Source organism: Aptenodytes patagonicus, chromosome 4 (genome assembly GCF_965638725.1).
Source record: "Aptenodytes patagonicus chromosome 4, bAptPat1.pri.cur, whole genome shotgun sequence".
NCBI classification, from domain to species: domain Eukaryota; kingdom Metazoa; phylum Chordata; class Aves; order Sphenisciformes; family Spheniscidae; genus Aptenodytes; species Aptenodytes patagonicus.
In genome coordinates this window covers 37,039,973-37,058,968 of record NC_134952.1, presented here as the reverse complement: position 1 = coordinate 37,058,968, position 18,996 = coordinate 37,039,973, and the positions used below count along the sequence as shown (strand labels likewise).

The 18,996-nt window shown below is 38.4% G+C and overlaps 1 protein-coding gene across 1 annotated transcript; it reads right to left on the bottom strand.

Annotated features, from left to right (window-relative positions):
- Positions 1-1,262: 1,262 nt before the first annotated feature.
- Positions 1,263-13,696, bottom strand: CCDC110 (coiled-coil domain containing 110). The gene is made up of 6 exons (XM_076337529.1): positions 13,686-13,696; positions 6,664-7,283; positions 6,313-6,365; positions 4,987-5,052; positions 4,213-4,323; positions 1,263-3,441 (listed from the first exon to the last, which is right to left on the bottom strand). The coding sequence occupies exons 1-6, from the start codon at positions 13,694-13,696 to the stop codon at positions 1,540-1,542; spliced, it is 2,763 nt and encodes a 920-aa protein (XP_076193644.1). The 3' UTR covers positions 1,263-1,539.
- Positions 13,697-18,996: the final 5,300 nt, after the last annotated feature.

The following is an 18,996-nucleotide window of genomic DNA, read 5'->3' as shown; positions in this document are numbered from 1 at the left end:
ACAGTATAGATATAGCCAGTCACCTTTATAACTGATTCTGACCACAATTTAATAGCTACAATCTGAAGCAACTTCATGTTTATGCAAGCATTAAATGCAATTAAACACCTGACCATCTACTCAATATTCCAAGTATTTACCATTTTAATGTCCTTATTGACTTTGGGTGTGCAATGCAAAATTGTGGCATGATACTTTTGCCTATCTCCATTAAAAAACACAACGAACCCTTTTGTATCTTTTAAACATTTTTTACAGGAAAAAGCATTAAGAACTAGACTTAGATCTCTAATGTAGTTTTTAGTCATTCTACTATATGTATCAGTCATGATACAAAAACATGCTCTATTACATTTACGGTCTTGTATTACAAACCAGATAAATAATTGTTAATTTTCTGCAATCAGTCTTTATGAATTATTGGAGAAATAGGAAGAAATGGATTACTTTTATGTCTCCGACGAGATCATGCCCTTTGTTGGCCAGGAGCTTGTACACCTAGTGTTGTACTAGTAGGAAAGTGAAGATAAATAATTACCTCTAAGTCTGTTCTGGAAACACCAGTAACTAATTACATGGTTTTACTTTCATGGATTTATTTATTAAGGAGTGAGTAAAAAAAGAAGTTCTTAAAAAAGTAGTCCTAATGCTGTTGTAGAGACACTGCATACAGGCAGCTTCAACTTCACAGAATATTGTATGCAGTATTTTTGAGAAATTCTTCCTCCCCATGGTCCCTTGGCTGAGAAAATCGGAGTATTTGTGCAGTGATTATATCCAAGAGGATAATTTTTGTGCCTTTCATAGCTATGACCATTGTTTCTGAATATGTTTACACTGAAAATGTAAAAATTCATGTTTTAATTAATGAGCTTCCTAAGTCAGTATCTAGTATAAAGAGATAAAGGGTACCTTGTGTTGATTAAACATAGACCAGAATTAGATGTCATCTAAAACGTACGCAAACATAGATTAAACTTAATTTAGGACTTCTTGCAGAAATAACCAGTGAAATGTTGTGGCATGTACCAAGCTGTTCAGCTAAAAGGTCGTTAAGATTCCCCTCTGACTCTGAAGTCCTGGGGACAGAATTCTATCTCCTGTAAACTGTCACAAGTTTCATTAAATTTCTTTACACTGCTTACATTGTGTAAGGATCTGCTTTTGTGAATCTGTGAAATTCAGCCATGTATCAAAAAACCAGGCAGTTCTTTTTAGAACTTAACAAAAACATGGAAATGACTGGACATCAGAATTGTAAATGTTTTACAAAAGAAAACGGTTTATTACGATTTATTTGAAGCAATGGACTGTTGTAGATTATTAGGAATTGCCTGGAAAAGAAAATCAGCTAATAAGATATTGCAGAATAAAGCTCATACCTTGTGAATCGTATTCCAAGGCTTTATACTTAGAACAGAAATTTCTGTACACATTCTAGTGGAATATTCAGAGTAACAGTTATATTGCATGGTACGAGTACCATGGTACCTGGTAACCAGGTTTCCTTTGCCCACAGACTACAGCTGTAGCTTGGCATCAGAGATAAATATAACCCTTATGCAAATGGCGGAATTCAAACTGTAATACAGCTCTCTCATTTTCAGTAGTCCACAGGAGATTTTCTACTAGTAAGCGTTTTTCGGTCAATTTTCTAATGTCAGTTTCATATTTGGAAGTGTCTTGTCTATACTCCCGCAGTTCTTTCTTAAGGAACTGATTTTCCCCTGTGACATTTGTTACTGCTGTTGAAAACCTCTTGCATTCTCTGTTTGCACTGGTCAAGTTAGACTTTAAAAGATAGATATCTGCTTTTGCATTTCTGAGTTCAGCCATGAGTTTCTTTTCTGTATAAGCTTTATCTGATTGGAGTTTCTCGAAGTCCTTCTGCAGCATCTGGTTAGTATCAAAACATTCCTGCACGGTCATTTCAAGGTTAAGTTTTTTGGCTTCCAGTGTTTGCATTAACTGAAGATGAGTTTCCAGTTCAGATTTCGTTGCGGTTCCTTTTTCTTTTATTTGTTGCATTTCACTCTGATTTCTTTCAAGATCTTGCCGTAGGGAACTATTTTCTTTTGTAAGCTGGGATATTTCTGTCCTAAGTTTTTTATTTGTTTCTTGTAACTCGAAGCATTCCTTTTGCAAGAGCTTTAGCATTGTACCGAGCCTCTCTCCTTCACAGGTAACAGCAGTCATCTTTTCTTCTACTTTCTGGTTCCTAATTTGAAAATCATGTTGTGTCTGTATTGAATGTTGGTTTCCATTATGGAGTCGATTCCTCTCTTTGTCAAGGATGTTTTTCTGGTTTTGGAGTTCTTTACATTTCCTTAAGAAGTTCTTTGCTTCCTTAATACATTCCTTGTTATCTTCTTGTGATTTAACCAACTGGATTTGCATACTTTTCTTTTCTTCAGCTAAATCCTTAATTTGCATATTACATTTTGATATTTTTTCTTTTGAAGACTGTATGGCAACAGTAAGAGGTTCCACTTTGTTCCTGAGAGCTACATTTTCATTCAGAAGATCACGTACTGTTTTTTGCAAATGCTCAGAATTTTTCAGGGACTTTTGCAATGCTTCAATTTTGCCATCATATTCAGAGGCTACTTTGATTTCGCTGAACTTCTGATTTCCTGGCCTTGGTAACGTTTGATTTAAAGTAGTCTGTTGTTCTTTTTCTTTTTTTGGTTGCCTTTTGTTATCAAGCATTAGTAGCCTATCTTTCACCATCTCGGAAAAAGAATTAACCTGGAATCTGTCACCTTCACTGTAATTGATTCTAAATTCTTTGTGTACATTTTTGCTTTGAGATTCTGCTTTTTCACTGTAGGCTGTTGTAGGAGAACCACACCATACATTGGCACATCTGGAGTCTTTATAAAATTCTAGATCAAAATACAGGCCATTTTCTTTAACTGGAACTAAACCAAGATGTGATTCATCTAGAGAGGTCACAATTTCTGCACTTTCTTTGAAGTTATTTAATTTTTCTCTGTATAAACCCCCAGATTTTTCTGTATCCAAATCATTATGGACTGACTTCTGAAATGCTTGTTTCAGCAACGTGGTAGGATAGTTAGTATTGTCTATTTTATGAAATTCTTTCCCAAATTTGGGAAAAGGTATATGATGTTTACATTCACACAAAATGACCTTCTCATGGGCAGCCTTCAACCTTTCTGTCTCCGAATCAGTGCCAGATAGCAAACGTCCACGTTTATGTTCATCTTTTATTGCGAGTATCCTGTTGTTTCCAAACAGATCGTCTGCATTTTCAACCTTTTCAGTTGCTATAGTTTTAAGCGAAATCCCTTGTGGAATATTTATATCACTGACAACATTTCCAGTATTGGCATTTGCTTCCACATGCTCATCTGAACAGGATTGTTGATCATGATGAACTCTTCTCTTAGAAGGCAGCGATTCAGGATTTTCCATAAGCTACCCCACAAAATTAAAAACAAATGTACAAAAAATTGTCACACTGTAAAAATTGTGAAACATTGCAGTACTGGAAGCATAAGACAACTAAATTGTTACCAAAGCCACTTATCAATCAAGACTTGTACAGTTTATCTCTGCCAGTGCCATTTACCCATTAAAAGAATGTAAACAATTATCGCAGGCCCCATTTCACTCAGTACTGGGCTTTGGAGCAGGCACAAAATACCAAGTGTCTTAAATTGATTAAGTATATTTCCAGCAGAGGAGAGATGACTTAAGGAGACTACAGTTTGTCTTTGATTGTTTTTGTCATACCAGTCCCTATGAAATAAGGGCAAACTGGAGTTCACACTAAATATAGACAGAAAAAGGAGGGTTTATGCAGCGTTTCATAGGAGAGGGACAAAATTTCTTCCCTCTCCTCATTTCTGTCTCTTCTCTCCTTGACTCTCTGCCCCGCCTTCCTATATGCTTTGCATTGCATTCCATGCCCACTGAAGATAATCCAAACTGATTTGGGGAAGATCAGGTTACAGTTTTACCTGTGCAGAAGAGAAACTGAATTTTAATCACAATGGGTGGGAGGGAATAGTATATGTAGTTATGGCTAAAGGTCTGCTACCCAGAAAAATCTGAGGGAGAAGACACTGTTATTTTTTTAAAAATCCAGAATACCCCTTGGGTTATTTTCCAAAAACCATGTCACTCTCAAAACCCAAGGTCCAGCTAAAGAATAACTTGTTTGTAGGTAAAAATTGTTAAACATACCATAGATCCATCACTTGGCGTGCAAGTCATCAGAGTCTTGTCTGAACTACATAGTGGAGTTTTCCTTTCAAATATATTTTTATTTAGTATCTCACGGATTTTAGACTGTACCTGAAAAAGATTGAGATTGTTTACAGAAAACTTATATGCAGAAATATTTCATTTTCCAGAAATATCCTATTACTCAAGAAGTTGTCTCTTAGGAAGGACAGACCAGATGGAAGTGGCATGTAGGAATATGGAATTGTTTATAACAAACAAAGTGTAAAGCTAAATGTCCTTCCAGCATCAGATATTTAGCTTTTATATAAAGAACCAGATAAAACGATGGCAGAAAACTGCTCCTGAAAAGGTGGCTGAGCATTTTGTGAAACACGGCGGTTTGCAACAATAGAACAGCTTCTGCTGACAGTGACATAATGTGGAATGAACTTCTTTGAAAACGACAGAGCTTCCTTGAGTTTACAGTGATATAAATGAGAGAAGGATCTAGTCCTTCCCTTTTTTTTCCCTAACTCACTTTTGTTTTTCCTCTGTTTTTCTGAGGTTTTTAAATCATTTTTATAAGCCCGCAAATAATACTGTGACTAAGAAACAGCAAGAACCTAGAAGTGAGATTATCTTATCAGCTATTTTAAGATGGACATATGATTAAATGTATACTTAATGTACACAATAGTCTAAGACTAGATCTTACTTAAAACACCTATGACAGTATCTAACAATGCAGCAGGAGGCTTTTGTATTTTAAGAGCATTTGTGTTCTACTTTTACCGTGTTAATACTCTCCAGATTCTGTTGCTGAAATGTCTGAAATAATTCCAGCTGTTGCTGAAGAATCTAAAACATATAAAATAAATATCAGAAAATTGGTAGGTAGGGGGTTTTTTGTTGCTTTTTTGTTTTAAATATTGTGATGAGTTAGGCTATTTTCTCAGTTGAAATTACGTTTTTTTTTCCAGTCCCAAAATTGTTTTCGCCCAGCCTGAGTCAACGGGAGTTCATCAAACGCTTCTTTCACCATTCGATGGCCATTTAGAAACTTACTTGCAGTATTGGAAGGATTTCGGCATAGTTCTTCACAGACAGTTGCTCACGCTACATAAAGCACTGTCACATCTGGCATTACTTTGGATTTTAGTCTTTGCAATGAGACCAAATATGCTTCTGTTAGAATTCATACTCCAGTTCCAAAAATCATCTTTCTGGTTTAGACTGTGGTGTACTGGTTGGACAACATAAGAAAGTTGGACTGTCTCTGGGATTAGTAAAGGGAAACCCTAGTATTCTGCATTAACAGAAGTAATATTGGCTAAGCTCTAATGACTTAGAAGTGCTTTAAAATAAATAGTGCGAATTCTTTACATAGATCAAAGGCTTTTTCTCTGAATGAATCATTCTTAGGTCATGGGAATTCAGAAGCTCAGTGAAAATCTCAGCTAAAGGAATGAGCACGTGCATAGAGCAAAATTTGTCTAGCTTTCCATGTGTTCTGATTTGGAAGAAAATTCCCCAAAACATGAAAGAGGAAGAAAAGAGGCAGGCAGAGAAGTACGGTACATCATATACCTGAGTTACGCAACTATACTGATATTAAAACCAAAACCCAAACATACTTTGCTAGTCATTATTCAAGTGGAAATCGTAGTTTGATTTGCAAGTCTGATTTCTTACTGAAAAACATCAGTAAAGAGTGACGGCTCCTATTGTATGGTCCTAGCCCTGCATGCGGTTAGAAGTATATTGAAACAAGCAAGCGATCACTGTATTTATATTCATATTAACCACTTCGCATTTGTTGAGCAATGTGAAAGAGACTAGCTTTAAATTAGAGAAGTCTGTGAATACCGAGAATTAACGCTTCACCCGAGCAGCTCCTGAAATAAGGCACCTGTAACCAGTAGCTAGCCTGGTTACAGGCAGCCGTAGCTGCTCTTGCTGCTCTGGTGAAGTCTGGTGCAGGCCAGTTTGTCAGCGGTGTTTTGGCACTAGGCACATCCATATGCTGAAATAAATACACCATACGGAAATCCCGCTAGCTAAGGCTCTTTGTGCCCAGTCATCCTGCTCCCGTCTGCAGTCAGAATCAAATCGGCTTACTTCCAGTGTTGTTTGCGGCTCAGTTGGGTCTTCTGCTCCTGCTGCATGATTATCTGCAAATAAAAATGACACTTCTACAATTAGCAGAGCTTGAAGTTCACAGGAAGAGCGATTTCAGATCTAACAAGGGAAGACTGAGAGAATCCAGCCTTGCTATTCAGCCTGAGGAAGGACATAATCGCTTATTTCTCCCGCTCTGGATTGTCTGAGCCCTGCTGCAGTTCCTGGCACGGGACAGGGTCACCTACAGGAGAGTTAGTGTCTGGAAGGTCTCCGAGGAAGCAGCCTAGCCTCCCGCCAAGAGCGAGCGTCTCTTTGAAAGAGGTGAAGCAGCCGTGGCAAAACACGTACCCCGAGGGACTTCTGTCGCCGCCACGTCGGTCAGCTGTCGGGGGCCGGCCCCGGAGGAGGCGGGAGAGCCCTTCGTTCCAGCACCGGCTCTCCTCCCTGCTGTTTTTCCTCCCACCGATGCCGGGTCCTCCGCAGGAGGCTGCTTTGGCCGCACCTTCCCGGGCCTCCCTGAAGACCAGAAGGGGGGGACGGCCCAGCGCCCTGCTCCTCCAACCGCACTGACGCAGCGAGGCGTGCTGCCCCCTTCTGTGACAATGACATCACAGTTTGCGGCGCCGCCGCCCGCGCGCGGGGGACCCGCTCGAGCCCCCCCACCTGGCGCCCCAACGGTCTCGAGTCCGGCCGCCCCCGCGCGGTGGCGCTGCCCGACACCGTTCTCCCCGCCGGCAGCCGGGGCCGCCGGGCGCCGCCCGCGGCTTCGTTTCCAGCCGGGCGTGAGCTCCCCGCGGCGGCCCGCAGAGCCCGCAGGGTGTCGGAGGAAGGCGGGGAAGTGAGTGCGCCGGGGAGGCTTTCCTGCCCCGCCGCCCCCGTGATGGCGGCAGCCCCTTCGGCGCGGCGGCCCGCTTGGCACGCCGCCCGTCGCTGAGGGCCCGGCCCCGGCTGCCTGCTCAGAATCGGCCCTGGCAACCCCGAGGGGAGTGTGCCTATGCGCCAAGTGCCTCCTTCTTTCTTTCTTTACTTTTTTTTTTTTGTTGTTGGTTGGGGGGGGGGGGGCTTGGGCGGTTTTTTTTTATTTGGTTGGGTTTTTTTGCTTTTTGTTGCACACAGCTCCATGCGTTGTCGCTCTGGGCGGGCTCGCTCTATAGCGCAGTCGCATCTGTGATACATGTTTCTGTCATTTACATTTTAAAAGTAATATTCTGCCATACGTTGTTTAAATTTAAACAGATTGCATGAGCGTAGTTCCATCCTGCCAGGGGGAAAAAAAAAAAAGAGAAAAAAGTTTCCCTGCCAAAATATTTGGAACTCCTAAAACGTATATGAACAATATTCAGTGTTTTCTGTGCTTGAAGTACAGAAGCAGACGTTCACCACGAATAACTTGTATTTGCGTGAGTAGACTCACTGAAAGACTCCTCACGTAACGAGGGGGCTCAGGTGAATAAAGTCTGTAATGTAATACTAGACACAGGTTGCTAAGCCTGACTGCTTCTCGTAAAGCACCTGTAGGGCTGACGTACCTGGGAAACCTTTGGTTGCAAAAGAAACTGCTAACATATGTCATTGTCATTATTTTGGAAAGCAGTACTACCAAAGGCAAAGTGTTCTTTTAAATTTTATTTTAATTTTGATCTGTGTCAGGCTTTTAAGTTAAAGCTTGTATAACAGTTAATTGGTGGAAGTTATATATATTTTTAAACCCAATATTGCATAAAAGCTAAAGATCTGGCGGGATTTGTTGATGAAAGAACAAATTCAACCTCAACCTTTTTATTTCACATTCCAATTGTGAATTGTGATTTTTTTTTTAATAGGAAGAGAGAAAGTGGATGAAATCTATAATTGGTTAACTAGTTTAGTGGTGGGAGATGTTGAAGAAATTTGAGTCTTTTAATATTCAGTCATGGGACTTGTCATTCAGTGCTTATGCTAAAAGTTTACACATATGCTTATAGCATCAGAAGATTATAGTTCCACAGACTAGCAAAGACACTGATAATGGTACATTTGAACATCATTTTGGAAGGATAGTTTGCAATTATGTAGATAAAAGAGTTAAGCTGGGATCATGACTCTCAGTCCTTAAGAATGGCATAGCTGTAATATTCAAGCTTTTCAGGCTCTCCAAATAGTTCTAATGTGTTTTTGCAGAAGTACAAAGTCAGTGAAACCACTTTACACCTGTCGAGAGACAGCTGAAGAGTTTAGTGGCTGGAATTAGTCCAGCAGTATTACACAACACCAACAAACATAAATCTTCTATTTAGCCACTTACTTTCCAACCCAGGTTTTTTTTTTTTTTTTCATTTTTGTGGCGTCATAAGGGGAAAAACAAGTTTTGGCTTATGTTTGCAATCCATAAGTAACAGAACTGTCACTCTAATCTGTCCCCCGCTTACAATTTTTGAGGGTTTTTTGGATCCTATTCTAACATTAGTGACAATGCTGTCTCCAGAGGTGTTTCTTCAGTACTCTTCTGTGAACTAGAATTAGAACCTTCCACTGGGAGTCACTGGTGGAGCAATTTGCCCTTGAAGTTTTGGGAATGGCTTTTTAACAGTTAATGTTTTTTATTTTTGACTCAGGCATTTCAGCTTGTCCTTAAGCTATGCTAGCAAATCAAGTATGACTTTTTTCACATTGGGCTGTTCTGTCAAAGATAACTTACAAAATGTTTGTAAGTTGTAAAAGACCATATTATACCATGAAAAATCTGGAAGATAGCAGAAGGCTTTGCTGCCAAGCACTGCAAGAGGAAGACGAACGAACTAGTGATGCAAGAAAAATTCACCGTTTGAATAAATGTGAAAATAATTTTCAGGCTCAGCTCCTTCACGGTTCTGGTATAAACCATCCAAATTGTGGAAATTTCTCAGAATATTGCATCTTCTTTGTCAGTGAAGATAGAACCATTAAGACCAGTGAGTTCTGCCACTGATACGTGTAGAAATTGACATACGCAACACATCAAGTTAGTATTACCAGGAGTCTGTGCGTAAATCTCAGTCAGTGAAGGAGTAAATCCTGTGGTATACTACCAGTTTAAAGACTAAAGAAGGGTTCTAAATACTGAAACTATAAATCTACCCTGAAAAAGAGCATTTAGTTGGAAGTTTCTTCATGGTATTCTGCTGCCTGTTTGCGCCATCAGAGAGCGTGTGTGCTCTAGAGACTGTTCTTAGTATATCTGCATTGTGATCTTCCTGGATTCCTGAAAAGCCAGTAAGAACAGTAAGGACCACAACAAAAACTTTCTGGAGTTGTCAGCTTCTGTTTGCAGTTAAATAAACAAGATCAGCTCTTTAATAAAACGGCTTCCTAAATAGAAATAAGCGTCTGGTCCCAAATTTGAGACAAACGGAGAATGGGTATGGAAGTCTTGACCTGAAAACATATGGAAATCTTGGCCTGAAAACAATATGATCATTGTAAAATTCTGATGTATGTGTTTATCTGAAACAAGACCAGTAACTTGTTTTGTTTCGAAATAAACTATATTGTGCATTTCGTTTTAGATAAACACATGTCCGGAAATTGACCCATGAGAGGTCCTCTGTATTTCTCCAGCAAGAAAAACAGTGAAAAGTAACACAATGTTCTTTTTGGATTTCTTATGCAATGTACAGGAAAATTTTCCAGTGCAGAAAGAAGTGCCAGGAAGTTAAACACTGCATGAAATCACAGAAAACAACAGTGGGCCATTAGGTTATTGGCTGCAAATGAAGAACTGGTTTAGCCAGTTTGAGTTAGTTCTGTGTTAGCAGTCAGTGGAGACTTACGTAGCTGTCCTCCTTTCTCTCGTGAGCTCTTTTCCATAAAATTTTAGTTACCTGTTGTTAAGATAAAGACTCGTCTAAATTGCAGCTCCAACGCAACAGGTTTCTTGTTAAAAACCACCCAAGAATCTTCACAAGAGATGTGGAGGGAAAAGAAACTGAAAACCAAGGACAGGAGCAGATAAAATAGAGCAGCAGCTAAAAATTCAGTGCATCTGAAAATTGCCAGAAACACAGCAATGAGTGGACAAAATTCAGGAAGCCCTGACAAGGAAAATGAGGAAAGGAGTAGTCAGTATTCTGAGATACAGGATTTGTTTAGCAGCATGCAGTTACCTGAGTAAGGACAAGGCAATTAGTTATGAGATTGTATTACTAAGTTTGAGGAATAACGTAGTGTTTGAGGGAGAAAAACCCACTTCCAAAAGGTATCAATTTTATATGACAGATTTAAAATATGAAGAAATTTATGAAGCATTCTTAACAATTTTCAGGCTGTTGAGCTAGCTTGGAAGAGCTGATAGAATCTATAATTCAGCCTCAAATTTTAATGGTGATCAGAGAGTAAAAAATGGGGAAAAAGTCTGGCAGAAGAATCCTAAAGTTCACTTTAAAGATGATTTTTTTTGAATTTGCTAGGCTTCATAAATTAAATTTATCAGTAATTTATCGGACTGCAGTCTTGGGAAAGAAAACAGAAAAGAAAATCTGCTGAAATATGCAGGGGCAAAGCAAAGTAAAAATTACAAGGAGGAGATGATATGATGCAAGCAGTTACGTTGTAGGGAAGAGCTAGGCATGCACTTAATGGAAGTAAATAAACAAATGCAGTGACCAGTTGGTATGTACAAGAGCAAAAAACATCTTAACAAAGCCAGCAAACAGGGACAGTACAAACCTAAAGGAAACAATGTACAGCACCTTGTGCGATGAAGAGTATTTCAAGGGTAACTTTCAAGACCTCCCGGCTGCCCGTGTTCTCCCATGACTCCTGGGACATGGAGGCTCTTCAGAGAGCTTGCCAGACCAGGGCTTCTGTGGCCACCAAGACAGGAACAAGGGAGAAATCTCTCAGCAGAACCCTTGTTGCACAGTCCCACTCTCCGTGTACAAGTGGTGGAGATGCCCTTTGTACCCCAGAAGATGGTGTTGGCATTAGTTTCTGAATGGGACCGTGTGGATGCTATTATGCTTGTGTGGTACCTAGGGTGGCCCACTCACCTCGTTCCCCACTGTTTGCCTTGAGAGCTGAGGACTGCTGACTGGATCCCTTTTAAGCTGGGAAGTGCTACAACAGGTGAACGTGAAACCTAATGTCACGTTAAAGGGTTTGGTGAAAAAAAAAAAACCAAAAAGAATTGCAGGATGAAAGTATGTAATTGCTTGGTTACATCACTGGAAAATAATTTCTGCTTTGTGGATAGGTGAATTGGATGTGGAGGTAAAGCCTGATCTTGAAAAGAGAAAGTAAACAACTATTTTTTGACAAAGGGTACCTATTCCAGGCCTCAGGAAGAGTATATAAACTGTGGAACAAGTTCCAATAAATGAGGAAGATCAATTTCAAAATGTCTTTTTTGGATAAATATATGTACAAAGTAGGTAGTTGTTTGTCATGAAGTTACTCCCTTGGTGGCTTTACTAGACAAGAGCAGATAGAGAGAAGAGATGGGACAAGTCTTTAGGTCTCACCTCAAAGGAGCAGAAAGTAAGCATCCTTTACGTACCAAAATCTTGTCTCTTCCAACTATAGTCATTTAGCTGTGAACATCTAAAACTGATACTTAGAAAAATGTGTATCTGAATTGGATTAAAACATTCTTCTTTGGGGGAAGGGCAAGTGATATATTTTGAGTGAATGTTTTGCCTGGGAAAAACTGTGCTTGCTCGGCCTTTGCCTTGAGTTGCTGAGCTAAGCAGGAAAAGCAACCTTTGGAAGAGGTTGGTCATAGCTGGTGATGTGAAGCAGCGTTTCATCTTACGATATGAGTTAAGTCTTTCTCTAACCTCTTACAGGTAGTCATTTTAAGATGGAAGAGACATTCTCTGAAGAATGTAAATTGTTTCTTCTTGAAGATCTGAGGAGAATTCTGCTTTTCCTTCTTATTCTTTTTCTTTTTTTTTTGATGATTCCAATAAGCAGGTATGATTAGAGGCTAATAATCTGAATAAAATCAGAACTAGTATCTTTTTAAAAACTGATGCTGAATACATTCCCCACCCTTAAAAAGGTTGCAAAAATACTGATTTATTTTACAAAACACTTCAACATTATCTAATGCAAAACTTTAGAAAAATGGCAGGCATTACTATTCTAATATGAGGGTGCAAGAAGTGCCAAGGATTACTAGTATTTTCCTTAACCGGTATTTGACACTGATTGTCTCTTCCTTAAAGAAAGCTTTCACAGAAAGAGTCAGCAACAGGGTTCACTAACTGTTTTTATTTAAAAAAGAAAAAGGAAAAAAAGGAGGGAGACATATCTGGAAACAGCCCATTGTTCTCATAACTTGCATTATCAGATGTCAACCTGTCTTGAGACTGCATGGCTCAGGTCTTTATAGCCCCATGAATCTTCTTAGGGAAATGTGGGCTAAATATGAACAGCTAATTAAATTTGTCTGTGTCCCTAAATATGATAGAAATATTAGAATCAGCTACAGGGACAGCTGTCACCTCTTGATTATTGTGAGAAGATGAGTGGACATGTTCCACGAACCTTTGAACAGGTGCAACATAGATTTATTAAAACATGATAGCAGTAAGTCTACAAGTATGTGAGGCATTGGGACCTGACAGGGAGATCATAGAGACAGAATACGTTGAATATTTGGAGGTGTCAGTTTGGTTCTCTAACTTGAGAGGCAATGTATAAGTCAGAGCTACTGTCAGTTTACGTAAATTGACGTCTTTCTGGGAGGTCTGAAGTATCAAGGGCAGAGTCATTTAAGATATAAATTCAAAAGAGGATCCTTTTATCACGCCTGTGGCAAGCGTGCCCACTTTTATGTGTAGGAATCTGTATGAGTGTAACTAATATTGTTCTACTCTACAAACTTATTTTTACCACGTATCCAGTATCCTCTGTTATTGGTACTACGGTTAAGATACAAGGTTAGACACTTAACTTTTTTGTCTGACCTTGGAATTTGGGGAAAAAAGAGATTGTCCTACTTTCAGATTACTATATTATCTTTTGTATCGTGGTGAGAACATGAGTTTGAGCCCTTTCAGCATTCAGGAGGAGGGGTTGTTTTCAGGAAATTTAATTGCTGTGAAAAGCCATTTGGCAAACAGCAATGAGATCCAGTGCAACACTGCAGTCTGAATGCCTCAGAGGTTTTGCCTTTTTCCTTACATGCCACAGTAGAACCATGATTGATTTGACAGCTCTTTATTTGCCCAGATGCTACCACTGTAGAGCATATTTTACTCAATCCTTACTTCTGCCTAGAGCAGGGCAATAGCTGATACAATTTTTGCTAACAGACATCAAAAGCTACGTCTCTGTTTAGGTGTGACTTTCGAAGAACAGCCTTTATCTCACAGGGTCATTAGAACTCCACCCTTAGTAAAGGGACTTACCTCGTTAGCATTTTTGTGGACCTTTAAGGAAAGACAGCACTGTATCTCAGTGCATCATTTCTGAAACGCTACACTTTCATACTCTGTCAAAGGTGAGAGCAGCTCTTGATTCGGGAAGGCTGGTGGTTAATAAGCAGTGAATAGGAAGTATGTAGGAAAGGCAATTAACAGAGCTGTGTGGTGTATGTATTCATAGAGAAGAATCTCATAACAAGTCATAGTGAGAATGGAAAAGGATAGATGAATTATGAGTCAGAGAAGAAATAAGTGAACATTTTTAGAATTATAATCCTGTATTAGGATCAAAGAATCTCCTGAAATCCCTGAGATTGTGTAGTCATAAATTAATTTATACTCGAACAGAAGTGTAGAGAACTAGTCCTGTTAACACAGTGCAGGATCCTTACCTGGTCTCTCATTTTTCTGATTCATTTGAGTTTAGGGAAGAGAGAAATTGTTATGAGCCAGCCAGCAACTGGATCAGCTGATAAAAGATCTTGCTGCTGTCTTGGTGTATAACTAGTTTTTACACATTTTATTCTGTGTGTTCTTTCCTTGTGCTGAATGGTTATTTGTGCCTTTTTCTCTCACTTTGTAACTCTTACAGCTTCTTTATTTCAACCTCAGTCCACCAACCTTATGTGACAAAAAGCAAAAACCCAAAATGTTTATAAATTATCATGCCATTTATCCTTCATATTGTGCCTTTTCCCTTCCATACTGTAACTGCCTTGTCTGCTTAGTCTGAATTTTAAACTGTGGGCTGCCAATTATTTCTTATTCTCTATACAGTGACTGATACAGTTGGGCCATCTCTGCTTCTGAGTGTTCTTGTAATACATGCTTTTCTTATAAATAATAAAATGAGATAAGGTAAACAGTGGAAGAATCTCACTTTGAAACAATTGTACTTCTCACCTCATACATCCTACTTGCGTATAGTTTTGAATTGGCTTGCTCAAAGAGGTGCAGGAGATCTAGAGCAGTGAACAGGAACTCTCTGTAAAAGTGACTGTGATTTGGAAGGTAGGAGTATTCTTGCAGTGAATGTAAAATGAAATTGAGGGAATTTGCAAGAGTAAAACAGCAGAAAGGGGTGCAATTCTTGGAAAATATTAGAAAGCCAAAATAAAAGTGTCTTAGTTAAGTGTCTCATATTTGACAGTTTTAACCCACTCCCAACTTTCTTAAATGTGCAAGCTGTAGAAGTAATGTTACAAGTCCAATCTCCGCAAGGTATAGCAGTGGTGAGAATTATTTGTGACACTGCCAGTTAGAGAAATTTCAGTCAGAAATATGGTTTCTAAATAGATAGCATTCATTTATAATTAACAGGTTGAATGAGTTCTATACACAAACTGAATAGTCAATATGTGAAAAGGATATTTTACTTGTAAGTAGACCGAAAGACTGATTGTAATTTGTACAATCATAGATTCTCTTTGGGATTTACTCTTGCTCAAAGAAAACTAACTATGCCTGTGGTTTGTGTATCTGCACAACCTGCAAGCACCTTGTAATTGCACTGGCTGCAAAGCTGGTGCTGGGAAACTTAAATTCCTTTCTGTATATGAATAGACTGAATATTTCTGTGCCTTGTGGCAGGAGTGTAAGGTGTTACTACCGATGCCCTACAGGTTTTGCATAAAATCACAAACAGCATTGCTCTTTGTTGTAATATGGAAACTTGTTTTTGGTCTGAATGTGCTGAGACAATTTGGCTGCGTGTATTACTTTTTTTTTCTTTTTTCTTTTTTTTTTTTTCCATTGAACATATTGTTCCAGTCACCTCTCTTTAGTGTATCTGGTCTAATTAATATTTAACTTTTTATAGGCTGCTGGTTTAGCAGGATAATTAAAAACATCTTAAATCAAGAATATACTAAAAAGATTTTAAAAAAAAATCATTATACAGAGAATGAGACAGCTATAAAAATCTGTTTTTGAATAGTGTCTGGAAAAGAAAGACTGTGAAAAGCTTGCAAGAGATTTTTCCTCTTGCTCAGAATCCTCTTGGTATTTACTGAGTATTTTGTTTTCTGACTAATAAATAATAATCTTTGACTACTCTACAGTTTCTGTGTTTCTGGATTTGTCACTCCAACACAGCTGTAATTTTGTCAGCACATGAACTGTATGAAACAGTGTTTCTTTAAAGTTTTATTTTGGACAACTGCCCTAGCCTGTGCTAAAGAGAGTATTTTTTTTCAGAGTAATATCATATACAATCTTTCAAGACTCTCCTAAAAGCTTTACTGGTCTTTGGATCACGCCCTGGTGTGGGGAGAGGGAGGATTAGGTAGACTGAGTGTAACTAAAACCACTCACTCAGTATGCTAAAACAAATGTGTGCTTTGCCATATATAGAAACAAAATCCTTTGTGAACTTGGACATCGTGTAGATAATATTACTTATCAAGCATATGCTGTGGAGACAAAGATTTTAGTTGGTGGTACTGAGCATATGCTGAAGACTTGTAGGCATTTTATTTTAAAACTTCATGTATTAAGAAAAAAGGAATAATCTGCTTGTGGAAGTTTCTCGTTAACAGTTTCAAAAGAAGCTATCTGAATAGCTTGCTTGGATGAGAGGAGAAAAAAAACCCACAAAAGGGCAAATCTGCAGAGTATGGTTGCCTTTAGAGATAAAATTTGCTGGATATATGCCAACAAACATGGTTTATCTCCCACCATTTTGTTTATAAATGCATGAACCCACTAGGTAAATAATAATCTTGTCCTTGTGAAAAAGCCCCCCTAAAATAGAGTTTAAATCAAATGCATGTGTTTTATATGCAAGTCAGATCTATACCCAACTGCACAGTTGTTCCCTTTTATATGGTTTATAGAAATCTGAACCAAAATTCTTGATCAAACACCTCTGAGCTTTGGAACATCTGAAGCTGGGTCCAAATTCTGAAACTGGATATATCTCTAGTTTTAAACAGTCAGTAACTTAATTTCTGTTAAGAAACTTTTTCTCTATGAACGTTGCAAGAAATGCTTCAAGCTATGACTGCGTTAGCAGGCAGCGTGGTGCAGTAGGAGCAGATCAGTTGGTATTGAGGACCTGGCGTGTACCTAGTGTGTGTTTCAGGGAGGGGCTGTTTAGCTCTAGTTTGATTCTATGGGCTGAGTTCCCATTAGTGGTTGGTGCGCATTAGCAGTGCTCCCGGAGATCATCTTCTGGTTGAATTTCACTGTAAAGGAAACCACTTTGTGCACTCTGAAGCTGTTGTGTGATGTGAACCAAAATGCAGGAAGTGGGAGTGATGGGGGGGTTTACTTTCAATAGTATACTTCTGATCTGAACAAAAGTGTTAGTCTAATTTTTTAAGTGATGAAAAGTGGTTGAAAAACTGGAACAAGTTATTGAGTTGATGGAAACAACATAGTTTCTTTTAACTTCTTTAGAGAACTTTTTAGGTTTCAGATTGTTGGCAACACTTCAGCATTATTTAAAAGACCAAAAGCATTTGTCTTGGAACAATTGATATGGAAGTACCATATAGATTTAATCTGTGTATTTTCAGATGCAATTCTTGGCGTATTCATTTGGAGAATTACAGTTTTGTATAAGTTTTTAGCATCTCCCAGAACAGCCCTGCTGTTTATGCAGCAGTAGCATAGCTGAGGAAAGCTTTTCACACCTGTTGATCAACATCTGAAGAGTCGAGATAACAAGCATGTGAAGTCACACTTACTATCTTTCTCTCCATCTAAAAATAAATGCCATGGCTCTCTTCAACTTGTAATATGTGTATAAAAAAGTCTGGACACAGCTGAGAGGCATAGTAGCATTAAGCTATCATGATTTACTGGCTATGCCATTCTTAAGCCAGAAGATAAAGTGGGTAGTTCTTTAGCTGGACACTTTGTAAAGGATTTGGGCCAGAAACCACTGACGCCCTACTGAGGTAAAGAATTCGGCCTCGAGCACACGATAGGGAGAATTGCTGTATCTTTCTCTCACATTTAAATCTCTATATTCAATTCCCCCAGACTGAAGTGACTGTAGGATGAGATTTCCTATTTTTCTCCTCTGTCAGCATCAAGGATTTTAGAATCTGCATTAACTGAAAATCTTTCTTTCCTTTATATTGGTGTAAAGGTTTTCACATAGGTCAGTACTTACAATTAGATAGGCTTACCTTCTAATTCTATCAAAATCGTGTCCAACCTCAAACCTCTCAAAATAGCACCATGTGGTGATGCAATACCACTGAACTTTCCCCAAAGTTTTGGCATCAGGTCACGTTCTATGACTTTCTTTTAAGCTAACAGTTCTTGTATCTACATTTTCAAGAGTTTCCCCACATTTACAATTGGTACGTTTGGCCTGTTAAAGAGAGAGCAGTTTTGGCTCTTCAGTTTTGAAAGCACATGATCTCATTCAGTTTTAGAAAGCTCATTTTGCCCAGATTATATACTCAAATGCCTAATACAAAAATTGTGTTTCATTCTTGCCAGCGGTTTGATAAATCCGAAGCATACTCCTCTGTCAGGCTGAAAATGCTAAACTTCTATTATTGTCAAGTCACTTGACACTCACACTTTCTCAGTTTTCATACCAGTTGAAAAGAAATACAGAATCTTTGTCATATGTAGTAGATTTATTTTTACCTTCGGTTACTCCACAAAGAAATGAACATTAAGCAAATATTTTAAAACACTGATGACACTTTAGGTTTGTAAAAACAGACATTATGTGCACTCTCACTTTCAGAAGGATTTTCAGATTTATTTTATGGGCTTTATCAGTGGAAAAATATAAATGCTACACATAGCCTCCATGATACATGAGGAGCAGAATTATGTTTTGTGCCCAAAAATAATTTGGGCACTAACCTTTAAAAGGGTGCGACACTTTTTTTATGTCTGCTTTTGATATGCAGACATAAATTATAAATGCAGTGACACACATTTTTAAAACATTTAAATTCTGAAATAATACTTTAAGACATTTTGAAAAGTCTTTGAGTATGTGGACATTGTATTTCAAGCTTTGGGACTCATCTGAATTTTTAGAATAAATTTAAAGTATGTACAGCTTCTTATTTTGATTCCATATTCTTCTTACATTTTAAGCTTCTTATATTGTTGAATGGAAAAAGTATATAAGATTGATTGCCCCCGAGTTGTTAATTTCTGCTAGTCTTGTAGACTTGATATAAAATTTTTAAATTTTTAGATTTTAAAGCGGGTTCAAAATACCCCAATAAATCATTTATGAGTTGTGTTGATATTTTTTGAAAATGCTAAGGTTCGGTTTGTCAGTCAGTCATGTGTGTATATGTAGCTGGCACCTACC

Bases quoted from the DNA above. Each gene is read 5' to 3' on its own strand.
- CCDC110 (XM_076337529.1), bottom strand. The intron at 6,366-6,663 runs GTACGTGTTTTG...TTTTATTTGCAG, and splicing joins GGCGACAGAAGTCCCTCGGG to ATAATCATGCAGCAGGAGCA. The intron at 5,053-6,312 runs GTAAGCCGATTT...TATATGTTTTAG, and splicing joins AGCCGCAAACAACACTGGAA to ATTCTTCAGCAACAGCTGGA.